At 47.9% G+C, this 14,349-nt stretch overlaps 1 protein-coding gene across 1 annotated transcript; it reads left to right on the top strand.

Moving 5' to 3' along the window:
* Positions 1–5,022: 5,022 nt before the first annotated feature.
* On the top strand, positions 5,023–11,520 carry LOC117028814 (keratin, type II cytoskeletal 1-like). Its single transcript, XM_033117677.1, is given in 10 exon segments — positions 5,023–5,042; positions 5,107–5,266; positions 7,278–7,492; positions 7,698–7,790; positions 8,123–8,216; positions 8,395–8,577; positions 9,339–9,464; positions 9,654–9,874; positions 10,533–10,557; positions 11,512–11,520. Coding segments are annotated over 10 exon segments (1,146 nt in total).
* Positions 11,521–14,349: the final 2,829 nt, after the last annotated feature.

The following is a 14,349-nucleotide window of genomic DNA, read 5'->3' as shown; positions in this document are numbered from 1 at the left end:
CAGGAATGACTCAGGAGGCGGGATGGGCTTTTGGGGTTGATATTGGACTGGCCAGAATTGCACAAATGGGGATTGGTAGCTTAGGTTGGGTCAGGTCAAGCTTCATGTATGTGGTATACAGACACAACAGATGTGGCTTAAAACAACTCAGAAAAAACAAATACTGAGGGATTCTACTCTAGCTTCAAAACCTTGGTGAGGTCTTTGGTGAGCCTCAGAGGCTCTTCTTGTTTCTAGAGGTTGTAGAGATGGCTTTGAGAAATGCAGGGGAGGAGGCATTAATAGAGAATAGGTGGTTTCACCTGTCCCCAGACCAGCTGGCCCCAGGTTTGAGGGTGCTGGACAGGAAGAATTCTGAAGGCTGCAGGCGGCAAGGTGACAATACATGAGGCTGACAATTCTAGGGTGATGTGGCACTCAGAGAAGGGCCCTTAACGCTGGCCAGGACGTGGCAGGTGGAGAGGTCGGTGGAGGTGAGGGTGTAGGCCGGGAGGAAGTACAAGAGGCCTGGCTGTTTTAGGGTGTATGTACCATGCAAACATGAGCACGACCTTAAACAGGGTCTAGTGTCCCAGACATTTAGGGCTAGAAGGGGGCTTTAGCAGTCAGTGAATGTGAACCTCCGATTTAGGTCAGGAAACTGAGGCCCAGGGCGGGCATAGAACCCAGGTCTTCACCCCCAATTCATGCACTGTTCAAAGTCTTCAGGAATAATGACCTGTTTCATAACTTTCTGAGGGGAAGGAGGAGGCAGGTAAAGTGGCAGCTGTTATCTCCAACTACCTTAACCCTTGAGACCATCAGTGGTCTCCTACAGCTACAGCTCCTCCCTCCTACCGCACCTGGGGCCCAGCCCTTCTTTTCAGGTCTACTCAGACACATGTTACTTTCATGTTGGATGCCAAGCAAAATTAATCTTGTAAATTAACTCGGGATACAGGCCCGAGGCCTGAAACAAATCTGGCTGTGAGCAGGTAATGGAGTGAGGGGCCAGGTCAGGGGAGAGATTCTCCTCTCCCTCTTCGGAGTCCCAGGAGAGACTAGTCCTGAATCTGGATCACACCCGTCCCACTAAATCTGGTCCTTGACTTGTCAGGTCCTGGGCTTTAAAAGGAGATGGGCACAGCAGAAGGGTTTTTACGAGCTTTATTTCCATAGGGAACTGGGCTAAATATTTATAGCCTGATGATGTTGCAGAATATTTGGGACACCCTCCCTTCCGTGGTTCACTCCCTTTATTTGCCTGTGAGTCCTGGTATGAATTCAAATGAGCTTCTTTCCTCCACTTTACCAAACACTTTCTTCCTTGTCAACTGAAATGAGAATCCTTTCAGCTCCTCACTCCTACCCCACTCCTACCCTCACTCCTACAGCTCACCTCCTCCTGGAAGTCCCCTTGAATGGAACGCTCATGCTTCTTTTATTTGCTGCGAAGTGGGGAAGGCCCATTTTATTCTAGTTCAGTGGCTGTCTGACCATGACTGTGGGCAAAGTACTGCATTTGACTATTTTGAGAATACCGACACTCATAAGCCACTGCATCCTGCAGGGAGCTTACAGTCCAGTTAGGGGGATGGAAGAGAAGTTTACAAATAGCTATTAACACCAGGCATCCTGTAATTAAGAGCTACTCTGGGAGTAGAAGTGGTGCATCAAAATCAGCTGGGAACCTCATTCAAAATACACATTCCTGGTTCCAACAGACCTCCTCCCCTGAGTTTCCACTACAGAAGATTGGACTGGAGCCTGGAAATATACATTTTTAAACAAACTTCTAGGTGACTCTGAGGCTGGTGATGCAAGGGCCACACTTTGAGAAGCACTGAGGAAAGATAAGGGAGCAGATGCTGTGTGGTTCAGTTCTTGACACCTTAAAATTTGGTAGGCACTCAATAAAAACTTGGTGATTGGATAAAAGAATGCGTAAACTTGGGCAAGTTATTTAGCAACTCTGAGCCTTGATTTACCGTTTATAAAGAAGTAACAATAATACCTCCTTCAGAGGGTTTCTGGGAATGTTCTATACAATAATAAATGTTTATTATATGGGACCTGTGCCTTCATAAGCATGAGGTACTGTAAGCTTCTTCTCCTTCTCTTCTTCTCCTTCTTCTTTTTCTCCTCTTTCTCACCCTCCTCCTCCTCCTCCTTTTTACCATTACTAGAGTTAAAGACAGTTCTGTGGGACTGGGGAAGGCTTCATGGATGAGATGATTTTATATTCAGGCAATGAGGGATACGTGGGGTTAATTAAGAAATAATAATAATTTATATAAAGTTTTCCAGAAGATAGAAGAGGAAGGGACCCTTTTCATCTTGTTTTATGAGGCCAGCATTGTCCTGATACCAAAATCAGACAAAGACATTATAAGAAAAGAAACCAAAGACCAAATATAATACCCTGGTTAAGTAGCAAGGACAGGTGTTAATATCACCCTATTTTACAGACGACAAAACTGAGGCTGAAAAGCCCACAGACACAAAACTAGGAAGTAGTGGAGCTGGAATAAAACGTCAAGGCTATGATCTTACATCTCACACTATTTCTACTGTTCCCCACTCTGTTTTCCCCCTTTGCCTGGCTCTCCTCCCAGTGATGGGATTAGGGTGTTCATAGAATGGGCGGGGCCTGACTGAGGCCTGGCTGAGCAGGGAGGGCACAGGATTACCAGTGGGGGAGACAGCCCAGCTTCTTGGCCTGGGTCCAGAGAAGGAGACCAACTGGGAGAGTCGCTGAGCCCCGCCAGTGCAGATGTGTATGTGCAGGTGTACAAAGTGACTTCTGCCAGTCTGGACGTTCAGGGGGAAGAGGAGGATTAAGGATCTGAGATGGGACTGCTAGTCAGTGTGGTAACCTGTATTTTCCTGTCCTGGGTGAAAAGTGGTGAGAGGAGCTAGAGTCCAGAAGGTTCCCTCAGGCCGCTGCCCTCGTAGTTATGGAGTGACCAAAAGAAGGGATCAGGGTCCTTGGCCTGCCTGAGTGTTTCCTAAAGGAAGGGCTGCCTTATTTCCCTGCAGGGGAGTTGGCAGCCTTACGGGACTTGATGGCTTCTATTATAAGTGCAATACCTGCTCATTATTTTAAACTTGGAAAAATGGAAAGATGGAAAATTTAAAAATCAACCATTACACGAAACAACTGCCATTAACACTTTGACACACACACACACACACGAGGTTGCACAATTTAGTTTGCGAACTTGTCCTAGAAAAATATTCATTGCTGAATATCATTATGGTCACCTCTGAAGTACTCCCCTTGGGAAGCTATGCACCGACACCAGTGCCTAGTCCACCCTTCAAAGCAATTTTGGAACTCTTTGTCTGGAATGGCCATCAGAGCTGTCATCGTATTACCCTTGATGTCCTGAATGTCATCAAAATGTCTTCCTTTCAATATTTCCTTTATCTTTGAGTAAGGAAAGAAGTCATTGGGGGCCAGATCAGGTGAGTAGGGAGGGTGTTCCAATGCAGTTATTTGTTTACTGACTAAAAACTCCCTCACAGACAGTGCCGTGTGAGCTGGTGCATTGTCGTGATGCAAGAGCCATGAATTGTTGGCAAAAAATTCAGGTGTCTAACTTTTTCACACAGCCTTTTCAGCACTTCCAAATAATAATTTGGTTAACTGTTTGTCCAGTTGGTACAAATTCATAATGAATAATCTCTCTGAGATAAAAAAGAGGTTACACCAAGGGTGCCAAAAAAATATATACACATTTTAAGAGATGTTAACACTTTGGTCAGCGTTGCTCAAGCAGTAGTTCACCGTAATCAGAAGTGTCTGGACGCTGATGGTAACCACTTAGAGCACCTCTTGTAATTACAGAAGTCAGACATGACCTGTATTCATCTTTTGTTGTTGGTATATATTAATACAGTTTTTTCCTTTCTTAAAATGTGTATACATTTTTTTTTGGCACCGCGTGTGTGTGTGTGTGTGTGTGTGTGTGTGTATTTTGAACATATTTTTCTAAAATATTTAGCTTTAGTCAGTTTTTAAAAAGAATATAGCTATGCTCATACTATATCTCCAGTCTTAATGCAAGCCTTCTTTTCTGTGCCTTGGATTTAGTGGTCATACAGATTATTCAGTTTTGATTTCTCCTTTTATCACTTAACATTGAAACAAATGTTTTTTTGTGTTTGCGTAAACAAACCCTGTAACCATAATTTTTCTTATCTATTTAACATTCCATCGATGGACATAGTTTATTTAACTAGTCTCTATTTTTTTTGGACTTTTTTTGGGGAAAAAATATTTTTTTGGTAGGGAGGCAGAAGCAATTCCCACCAACTATCAAAAACTTAATTGAGTGGGTCTCTCTTCATCACTATTCTTTCTAGATATTAGTTTCTAATTCATCAGCGTCACTGTTCTGAAGCTTCTAGGAGATGTATCTTGAGTTTCAATACCACTCTGGTAGAAACTAGAAATGTTGAAATATGAACCGTCTCAGAAAACTCCCTGTATAAGAGATTTTGGGTATAATTGCACACACCTCATATTGCCGAGGTCAGCTGATAGTTGACAGATAAATAATGATAAGCAAACCCTGCTAACTAAGCAACAAGTCCTTGACATGCTCTTCCCAAGTAGGTGGTATTATTTATTTTCTAGTCACTTTTACCTTCAGGGGAGCCAAACCCAGTAACGTATCCTTGGCCCACTGACAACTCTGGGAAATACGTAAAGAGAGCCCTCCGTGCTCTAGCAGGGAAACATTGAGACACCTCTTTCCCCCTCTCAGTGTCACTCACTACCCTTAGTTACTGTGAACAGGCCAGTCTATGCCTTGAGGTGCCAGAGTGGAAGCTTCAGCAATGGGTCAGCCACCCTGTCAGGAGGGTGCTGAAGATGGACAGGAAGCTTGCTGTCGGTCCTCAAGAGCAGTGGCCGCTGCCAAGGCTATGCCGGGAGAGGAGGTTACAGTAGCCGGAGTCTCATTAGCCTTGGGGAGAGCAGGAGTATCTCCACCATTGTAGCTGGAGGCCTGGCCCATGGCGGCAGTCTGGGGAACAATGGCGGTGGACACTTTGGGGTAGGCAACCTAGGTGGGGTGGGCTTTGGCCTTGGCAGTGGTTTTGGGGGGCTGGGGTGGATAGGCCCAGCAGTCTGCCTGACGGCATCCAGGAAGTTGTAATCAACCCAAGTTTGTCTGAGCCTCTGGATGTGAAGATTGGCCCTAAGATCCAGGAGGTGAAACAACAGGAGCGGGAGCAGATTAAGAAACTCAACAACAGTTTTGCCTCCTTCATTGGCAAGGTGAGTGCTGATGCCTGGAGGCCAGACAACCAGACCTGAATAACTCCAGGGACCTGCAGACAAGGCCTGTCTGCCATGATGGAAATGTGGCTAGTGGTTACCACATTGGACAGTGCAGGTCAACTAGTTCAGTCCCTGTGTCTTAAAGTTGGTCCTGGTGGAAGGTGCCCACTTTGTTTTCCATGTTCTCCAAACCTCCCTACGAGACTGGATCTGAACCTCAGCAACTTGTCACTGCCATGTCAAATATAGGGCCTCGCAGTCCAGCCCTGAAGTAAAGGTGATCCCTTCTGCATGAATAGTAAATCAAAATGAGCTAAGAAGTCCAGTCTTAAAGAAGTCAAACCTGTCCGTGGGTGTCTTGTAAGTGGACACATTAAGACATTCGCAAATGGCTTTTTTCCCATAAGTTGCCATGTGATTCTGAGTCTAGAAGTTTCTCTCCGAGCAAACTGGCATTTCTGCTGTCCAAGCCAGTGGATGGAGACCACCAGAATCAGATGGTGCCCAGCTAATGGGTGCTGGAAAAGGAGAGTGGGGCCAGTGCAAATGATTTGGCCAGATGACTTTTAAATTCTGTTGGTCAGGCTAGGAATGGTGAGCTATGTCCATAGCCTTGAGAAATCCTAACTTTCAGATCTCATCTAGTCTTCACACCAAAAGGAGGCCAGATTTCTTATACTGGGCAAGTCAACAATCTGCTCTTGAACCAGCCTTGGATTGGGGTTTACTCTGAATAGCCCTGGGGAAAACGGTGGTCAGGAAGGCTGCATCTTGAGTTTGCACCAATGGGACACTCAGGATTGTCTGGGAGAAATGCTCTAATTCTACCCAGGGTGCTCTTCCTTAGGGAAGAGCAGCTATGGATTCACACTATTGTGTGGACTTGGAGCTGGACTAATATTAGGAGAAGCCAGTAAGAAGCACAGAATTAATGAATGTGCCCAGAGCTCTGGGTTTGGGGCAGTTTTACCACTATAGATGGTGCATTGAGGAACTATGATCTTTCATGGTGACTATAGTTGATAAACACTGTACTGTATAATTGAAATTTGTACACTTTATAGATTTATTTATAAATTTAAAAATAAATTTGCACAGTGAAACAAGGGCAACTATGTGAGGTGACAGATGTGTTAATTAACTTGATAGAGGGGATTATTTCACAATATTGTGCACTTTAAATATTTTATAATTTTATTTGTCCATTATACCTCAATAAAACTGAAGAAAGAAGAGGTGGGAAAGTGTACGGGGTTCTTGCTTGATGAAAGCTCTGGCTTGGGGAAATAAAACCGCAGGTTTGTTTTTATTTGTTCTTTCTTTGTGGGCCTCGGTGGGCTGCTGGGCAGTTTGATGGGGTTTGGGTGGGGGGTGTGGCGGGGATGAGTAGCGAGGAGATTTGCTGTACAGACAAGTGTCTCTTGATCTTTACCAGCAAGGTGCTCAACAAATTTAAATTTAAATGATTAGCTAATCCTTCTCTTTTGCTCCTCATTGCTGCTGCTGCTTGCCATGCCATGAAAACAGTGAGAAGTGTGAGGAAAGGGAATATTTTGTTCACATCAAATAGTCGTGGCTATTTGTAAAAGAACATTCCTGAGAGTGAGTTCCTGTGCTCGCTCCCTGATGAGGCTCTTCCCTAATGATCTAGGCCAATGCTTCTCAAACTTTGATGGGAATCAGAATCACTCAGGGAATTTGGTCAACACACAAAGGCCTCGACCCTGTGCTACATTAAGAAACCTGGACCTCTGTGTTCTTTGTGATCTTCCAAATGATTGATTCTAATACTCTCGAGGGTTTGAGCACCACTGCTCTAAGAAATTGGCCATTTACACGTACCTGAAATTTCTCCAAATAATAGGGCTAACCAAACTTAATCATAGTACGTCGGCATAGTATGTAATGCCAAACGGAATCTCTTGGCCGTCTTGCCAGGTGAGCAAGAACTCCTCAAGCCCACTACGGCTGTCCCCTGGGCCTGAGTCCTTGGAATTCCTGTTTGCAGGTGCGGTTCCTAGAGCAGCAGAACCAGGTGCTAAAAACCAAGTGGGAGCTGCTGCAGCAGCTGGATGTCAGCACCTATACCAGCTGCCTGGAGGCCACCTTGGAGGGCTGCACTGGTCACCTCAGGAGGCAGGTGGACAAGGTCATGGCAGAGATGACCAGGCAGCAAGCAGAGTTGACATATACCCAGGGTTCTGTAGAGGAATACAGGAAGAAGTGAGCAGGTGAAGGTGGGACAGTGGTGTTTGGCCAAAATACCTGTGGCTGCCAGTCTAGGTCTGAAAGAAGTGCTCTGGCGTAGAACTGGCCTCCCTTTCTAGGAATGCCTGTTTGTTTTCTTGTGAATCAGTTTGTGGATGTCTGTTCAGGGGTGGAGGAGAGGAGAGAAATAAGAGTCTTTTTATGTACTGAATCTTACCAGATACAAAGCAGAAATCAACAATAGGACAGATGCCGAGAACCACCGCAGCCCTGGAAAAGGCGAGAGGCAGCTGGCTTTCGCCCCCAGGGCTCAGTTCTGCCCCTCTTTACCCTCCTCTGTGCTTTGGACTCAGTTTCCTCTGCTGCTAATCACTCCCACCCCAGTTAACCTCTGATAGCCCTGTGCTGACTGCAAGACTGCAAAAGAAGAGATAAGAAAGAAGGCAACTGATTTCTGGCTCAAAAGTCCTGTTTTCAACTTAGGGATATCACCACTAGGTTACAAGTGCACTTGGCGTTGCACCCATTCTGTTAGTTTTTAGATGGTTTTAGAGTAGCCCGATGGATGCCGTTTTCCCTCTGGCATCCTGACAGTGCAGGTAAAGCTCTTCTAGCCCACGGGGGCCGCTGCCTCCTTTCTTTCAGGATGTTCCCACTACCTGAGGTCAAGGTGGACCGCAGGGTCAAAGTGCAGGCCCTGCAGCGGGAGAGTGAATTCCTCCAGGTCTTCTATGTGGCTGTAAGTTTGGGGGCTCAGCTCCCTGGGAGCCTCTGGGATACTTGGAAAACAGAGAAAGAGAGAAGGGTCCCTGGACTGCCCCTGAGCTTCCACGTGGCTGGCGGCAAGGTGGCCCTGGGAACCCTGAAAGGTGGTTGCTGAGCATTTCCTGAGGACTGATCCCTGCCCTGCTGCACAGGGGCTGGCTCAGGTGCAGCAGACAGTCAGGGACACCAACGTGGTCCTGTCCATGGACAATAACTGGCACCTGGACCTGGACAGCATTCTCTCCGAGGTCAAGGCCCCGTACCAGGAGATCTCCCAGAGGAGTGAGGCCGAGGTCCTGCACCAGACCAAGATTATTCTCAGAGGACATATAAGGGTCCTACTCCTGCCGACAGGGATTGACCTGCTCCATTGGCCTTGGAGTTGGCAGGGTCACCTGACCTCATATGTCCTGTCCTGGAGATGAACGGGCAGGATACCCGTGAAAGTCTCCGGCTCAGCCACCACTAGAAGTTACTAGGGCTTTGGCTTCCTGGGGATTTGCCAGTCCTATGCTGGGAGAGCTAACCCAACTCTGCAGACCCAGGCACATGTAGGGACACCAAGGCGGCTTTCTAACCAGCATAGTCAGCTCTTAATTTCATGTATTGTGGCAGCCAGTGTTTCCACCAGGCCAGCTTCCTTCTTCCTGGACACGCTCCCCTCTGCCTTCCCACCCTACATCTATGGAAGGACATCTTCAGGAAGCCTGACCTTCCTAATACTCACCTGAGTGGCATACAATTTAAGGTGGTTCTTGGACAGAAATACTAATTCCACACATGAAGTGGTTGGTGCTTTCCTCCCAGCATGGATTGTCTGTAGTTTTCTCTCCCCCCGAGGTCTGACTGGGAAGGTCAGATCAGAGGTGCAGTCCTGTCTAGAATTTGGCTAAGTGAGAGTCACGTAACTATATCATGTAGGAATGTTTGGTTTCCTCAGCAAGGCCATCCCAGCCGACAGGAGTGTGTATCCTCTATAGGTTGGTTTCGGCCACAAAGACCAGACTGGGCAGGAGGCTCAGAGATCTGGGGAGAGGAGCCCTGGGGTTGGCTCTTCCTGTGTTACCTTTTCACTCTCACCTTTTCCTGGTTCCAGTCCCAGGAGCTCCGGGTCACTGCCGGGAGAAAGGGTGGTGACCTCAAAGTGACTGAGGTGGAGGTGAGTGAGCTGAACGAAGGCATTGAGAGACTTCGAGCAGAAATCGCCAACCTCAAGGACCAGGTGGGGAACCCACTGGACCGTGGTAGCCTTTGGGGGTTGCAGTTAGGATAGATTCCCACCCCCTGCACCCCCGTACTTTTCTGTATTCTCACATCTTCTGCAATGAATTATGAAGGCGGGCAAGAGAGAAGCCCAGCCAAGTACAGGTCTCCTGTGCCTCCCCTACCGCATGCTGTTGGCCCTTGGCAGAGTACTGCCCTGTAAGACGTCATCCTGGAGGCAAAGCATAAGAGGGAGGCAGCCCTGACAGACGCCCAGGCCAAGGCGGCTGACGTGGAGGCCGCCCTGCAGCCATCTAAGGAGCACCTGCCCTGGCTGCTGCGTGACCACCAGGAGCTGCTGGGAGCCCAGCTATCCCTGGACGTGGAGATTACCACCTACTGCAGGCTGTTGGAGAGCGAGGAGAACAGGTGGGTGACCCAGAGGTGAGAACGGGCAAGTGTCCATCAGTAGAGACCCTGTGCCAGCATTCCTATGTGTATGATGGGACAATTAATTAACTCACTCATTTCTGAAAAGACACCTGAGCTTTGTCCGTGGTGGTGGGGTGTGTGTCCAGTCAGGGCCTTTGTCCCGAGTATACGTGATTAATGTAGGTCCCGGCCTGTGTGCTGGAGTCCTTAACTCCTGCAAACTTTCCTTCTGGACCTCTGGACCAAAGGGAAACATGGGGAGATTTCCTTGCCATTGAGAAAGGTAGAGAGAAAGGCATAGCTTTTCTTAGCATGACCCAGTCCAGCACAGCCGGACTGAGCCCTGCTTGGGGAAAGGGTGGAGAGGGACTCGAAGGAGAAGGAGGCTTGGGGAGTGAAGAGCAATTGTGGGAGTGCGGGAACAGTGGTGGCAAGCCCACTGAGGGTGGGAGCACGGGCAAGGGATATTGAGGACAGCTGCCCTTGTTACTCCGGGCAGGAACAAATACAATTCTGGGACTCAGGTATTCTCCAGAGAGAGACTGAATTACAAGTTATGGATCAGACCTAGGGAATCATTCCTGCTGGAAATTATCCTTCTCTGAGCCCCGGTCAGAAGGTTTACTAATTATTCTGATTGTTCTCGTGCCCACAGACTATCTGGAGAAGTCACCAACAATGTGAGCTACTGGGAGTCACAGGAGGCTCTCCTTTGCTGGCCAGTCAGGAGTCACCCTTCCCCTTGCTTGAGATAAGGAGGGACAAGCCCTCCACTAGGAGACTGGGGACCTGGGGCCCTGGCCTCACTCTTTAGGCACTGTCTGTGTGGTCTTGGATAAGTCACTTCTTGTCCTATGTCCCCATGGAGGAGATTTGAGTAGAAAGCTCCAAGGTTCTAGGATCCCATGGTGGAGAGATAGCTCAGACCAAAGGACAGTATGGGAGCCATTGTTACTACTTTATGGGACACTTCTGGAAGATGCCCCTCGATGCTGAGTGTGAGACAGGTGCTCAGGGACCTAAAAGGCATGTGGGGATGCCCAGAGCTGCTTTCACCATCCCTCTCTGTCTCCCCACAGTGGTGGCGTCAAGTACAGTCTCCACTTCTGGTTCAGCCACATCCAGCTTCAGCTCAGGGGGCAAAGTCTCTGTGAGGGGTAGTAGCCCCCTCAGAGGATCCAGTGTAGCATCTGGGTCTGTGTCCAGCGCTGTGGGGTCTGCAGGGGCCAATGGGAGCTCCCGAGGATCCAGACCTCAAGTTGGGAATTCTGGAGACACTGGTTCTGGCATGGGACATGAAGAGTCAAGTTCAACAAGAAACCAGGGCTCCAGCTCAGGTCCCAGAAACCTGTAGGTTTCCCTCCCAAAGGTAGAGTTGAATCATCTGGCCCTGATCTCAAGATGTCCATCAACCTGAGTATTTCACAGTGTATATACCTGTTCTGGCCCTACCCTCATCTTTTATTTTCCTTGGTATTTTGGAGATAGGCTCCTGGGTCAAAACAAGTTGTTCCTCCTCATCCCGGCCCCATACATCCAAAGGTTGGGGTGCCATGGAAACCCTTCACATGCAGTCTCAATGGGCCCACAGGGCTGTCAGTCACCTTCTCCCTGTCTTGCCTGTATCCCTGTAGAGCCCTTAGTCCATGCTGCCCCTTCTGTGGTGCAGAAGCAAAAGCTCTCCTCTATCTCAGTCCTGAAATACAGGCACGTGCACACCTGCTTTTCTATGATCACTTCCAATGCTCAGTTATCTGCCCTCATGCATGTTAGTCATTGTACTGATAATTTGCTGCCATGGTTTATCAAGAACTTGCTCCGATTTGATTTTCTAAAGCCCCATGTGACCCATTCTGGGGCATCAGGAGACTGTATCCATAGATTCACAGACCCTGGTGCTCACCAAAGAGAGCAAGGGAGAGGAAGACCTATGGGGACCTGGAGGGTGTGGGTGTGCTCACCTGGCCTCCCCCTTTTCCCTGAGAAAGCCAGTGTGGATCACCCACCTGGACACAATGTGAGGGGGCTGAGTTCATGTGTCTCCCCTTCTCCAGGGATCAGGATAAAAATGGAAGAGAAGCAAATATATATTAGGACCATACCCCAGACAGAGTCCAGTTTGAATTAAATGTCCAGTGTGACCTGCTGGGCTACAAGGGGCAGGAAGAAAGCCCTTACGCTCCGCGGAGAAAATCTTGTGTCCCATGTTTCTTTTTCAAGAGTGGCCCACTTCTGCTCCTACCGCCTCCTTCCTCCTCTCTCCCCCACTATACTTTTCAATAAACTTCATGAGAAACTCATCCGCTTGGGAACTTTTAAAATGTGCACTGACCAGATGGGCCCGGCATATTGTTACCCCCCTGTTGGCGCCGTGGAACACACACACGCATACACACACACATACACACCAGCTCACTCGCTGTTCTGCCTGCTCTGTTATCCTTGCTGATGGAAGGGCATGTGATTTTTTTTTTTTAACTTTGGAAGGGGGGTAAAAATGACCCTTATTTCCCCTCTTTCTTGGGAAAGCTCTGTTTTTGAAAAATAATTAACTTTAAGTTTTTGAGCCTTGCTTGGCAGCCAAGCTGGTGTCATTATTGCCTAATTAAGGGGTAATAGTGTTGCTATCTTTAGTTTATTTATTTTTTAAAGTTATTAACAAAAATCTTTTATTGAGGAATATTAGGGAACGGTGTGTTTCTCCAGGGGCCATCAGCTCCAAGTCGTTGTCCTTCAATCTAGTTGCGGAGGGCGCAGCTCAGCTCCAAGTCCAGTTGCCGTTTTCAATCTTAGTAGGTACAGGGGCTCAGCCCACCGTCCCATGCGGGAATTGAACCAGCAACCTTGTTATTGAGACCTCGCTCGCGCTCTAACCAACTGAGCCATCTGGCGCCCTGCTATCGTTATTATTATCAGGATTATTATCAGGTAAATGACCATGGGGTGCGGAGTGGGAAGCAGCAGCCTGGGGACTCAGGTCACAAGGGCAACTCTGTTGCTCTGTCTCCTGCTTTTCCCAGAAGGCAGTTCTCAGCCTAGCACCCCATGGAGTCCAGTGGCGTTGGATTTTGCAGGGCGGGGGCGGGGTCTCATCAGTTCCCTGTTATGAGCACTTAGAGGAGGGAAGATGGCCAGGGAGAGGGTGGACATAGCTCCTCGTATGAGCAAGCCCTAGGCTCCTAGAGAGGCAGCATTCATGCAACAATCATTAATTGAGCACCTACTATGTGCTAGACTCTGTTCTCCACACTGGTACTAAAAAATGACCAAGACCTTCGTCTATAAGGAAGACAGGCAAGAGAATGTGCAATCAAGTTCAGTGTTATCCTAAGGAAGTGCCTGTCAGGAGCCAGGGGCCAGACGAGGGGCAATGGGGAGACTTCCTTGATGAGCCCTGGAATCTGACTGACACCTGAAACCTGAAAGATGAGCAAGAATTAGCCAAGGGGAAGGGAGTGTTTTAGGTAGAGGTGCTGTATCCCCTGTGAGAACCAAGCTCATAGTAGATAGTCAATAAACACAGGCTGAATAAATGAGAAGGAGGTTGACTAGAGCATGGCTCATTGGGCTCTTTCAAGAAAGTGAGGTCTGGGGGAGCTTGGAGAGAGAAGTGGTAGGAGAGGTGGGTGGGGCCAGCTCATGACATGAGAGGCTTTCTGGGTAGATCAACTAACTTGTTCTGTTTTCCTGGGACATTCCTGGTTTTAATATTGAAAATCCCATATCCTGAGAACCCACTGAATCCCAGGCAAACCGGGATGGCTGGTCATCCTGCTACTACATTACCTGAAGAGATTTGGACGCTGTTGCGTAGTTTTAAACAGTGGAGTGATACAGGAACAAGGGTGATTATCTAGTGACACAGTGGCCTCGAGTTTGCTGTTTGTCCTCCAATATCCTTTCTCCTCTTCTGCTATAGAAATTGCAGTTGAGACCTGACCACCCAACTAAAGACTACATTTCCAAGCTTCCTTTACAAATAACTGTGGCTGTGAAACTAAGTTCCAGACAATGGGATGTGAGCTGAAATTGTATCATACTCCTGATTGTAACCTTCAAAGACAGAGCGTCTGCTAGGAGGTTCCAGCTCTGAAGAAAAAGATGTGAGGAAGGATAAGTAACTCTACAAGCTCAGGCTCTGTCCCAGACCTTTTGAATAAGAATCTCAGGGTCAAGGAAGTGGATGATTTTAAAAAGATTTCAGGCAGTAGTGGTTAAGTGCATAGGCTCTACAGTGGACTGCCTGGCTTCTATTCAGGGCTCCCAGCTGTGTGACTTTGTCCCAGTGACTTAACCTCTCTGTGCCTCAGTTTCCATACTTGTAAAAAGTGTATGGTAATTGTGCCTCTTCGATAGGGTTATTTTGAGGATTAATGTGCTCAGTACTGTACCTGGCACCTGGTAAGTGCTCAATAAATGTTGCGAGATGATAACACCTTGTAAGGCTGTAGGACAATATCACCACCGGGATA

The sequence above is a fragment of the Rhinolophus ferrumequinum genome, chromosome 10 (assembly GCF_004115265.2).
Source record: "Rhinolophus ferrumequinum isolate MPI-CBG mRhiFer1 chromosome 10, mRhiFer1_v1.p, whole genome shotgun sequence".
Lineage (NCBI taxonomy): Eukaryota > Metazoa > Chordata > Mammalia > Chiroptera > Rhinolophidae > Rhinolophus > Rhinolophus ferrumequinum.
The sequence above is the reverse complement of the archived record's forward strand: the minus strand, read 5'-3'. Positions and strand labels throughout refer to the sequence as shown.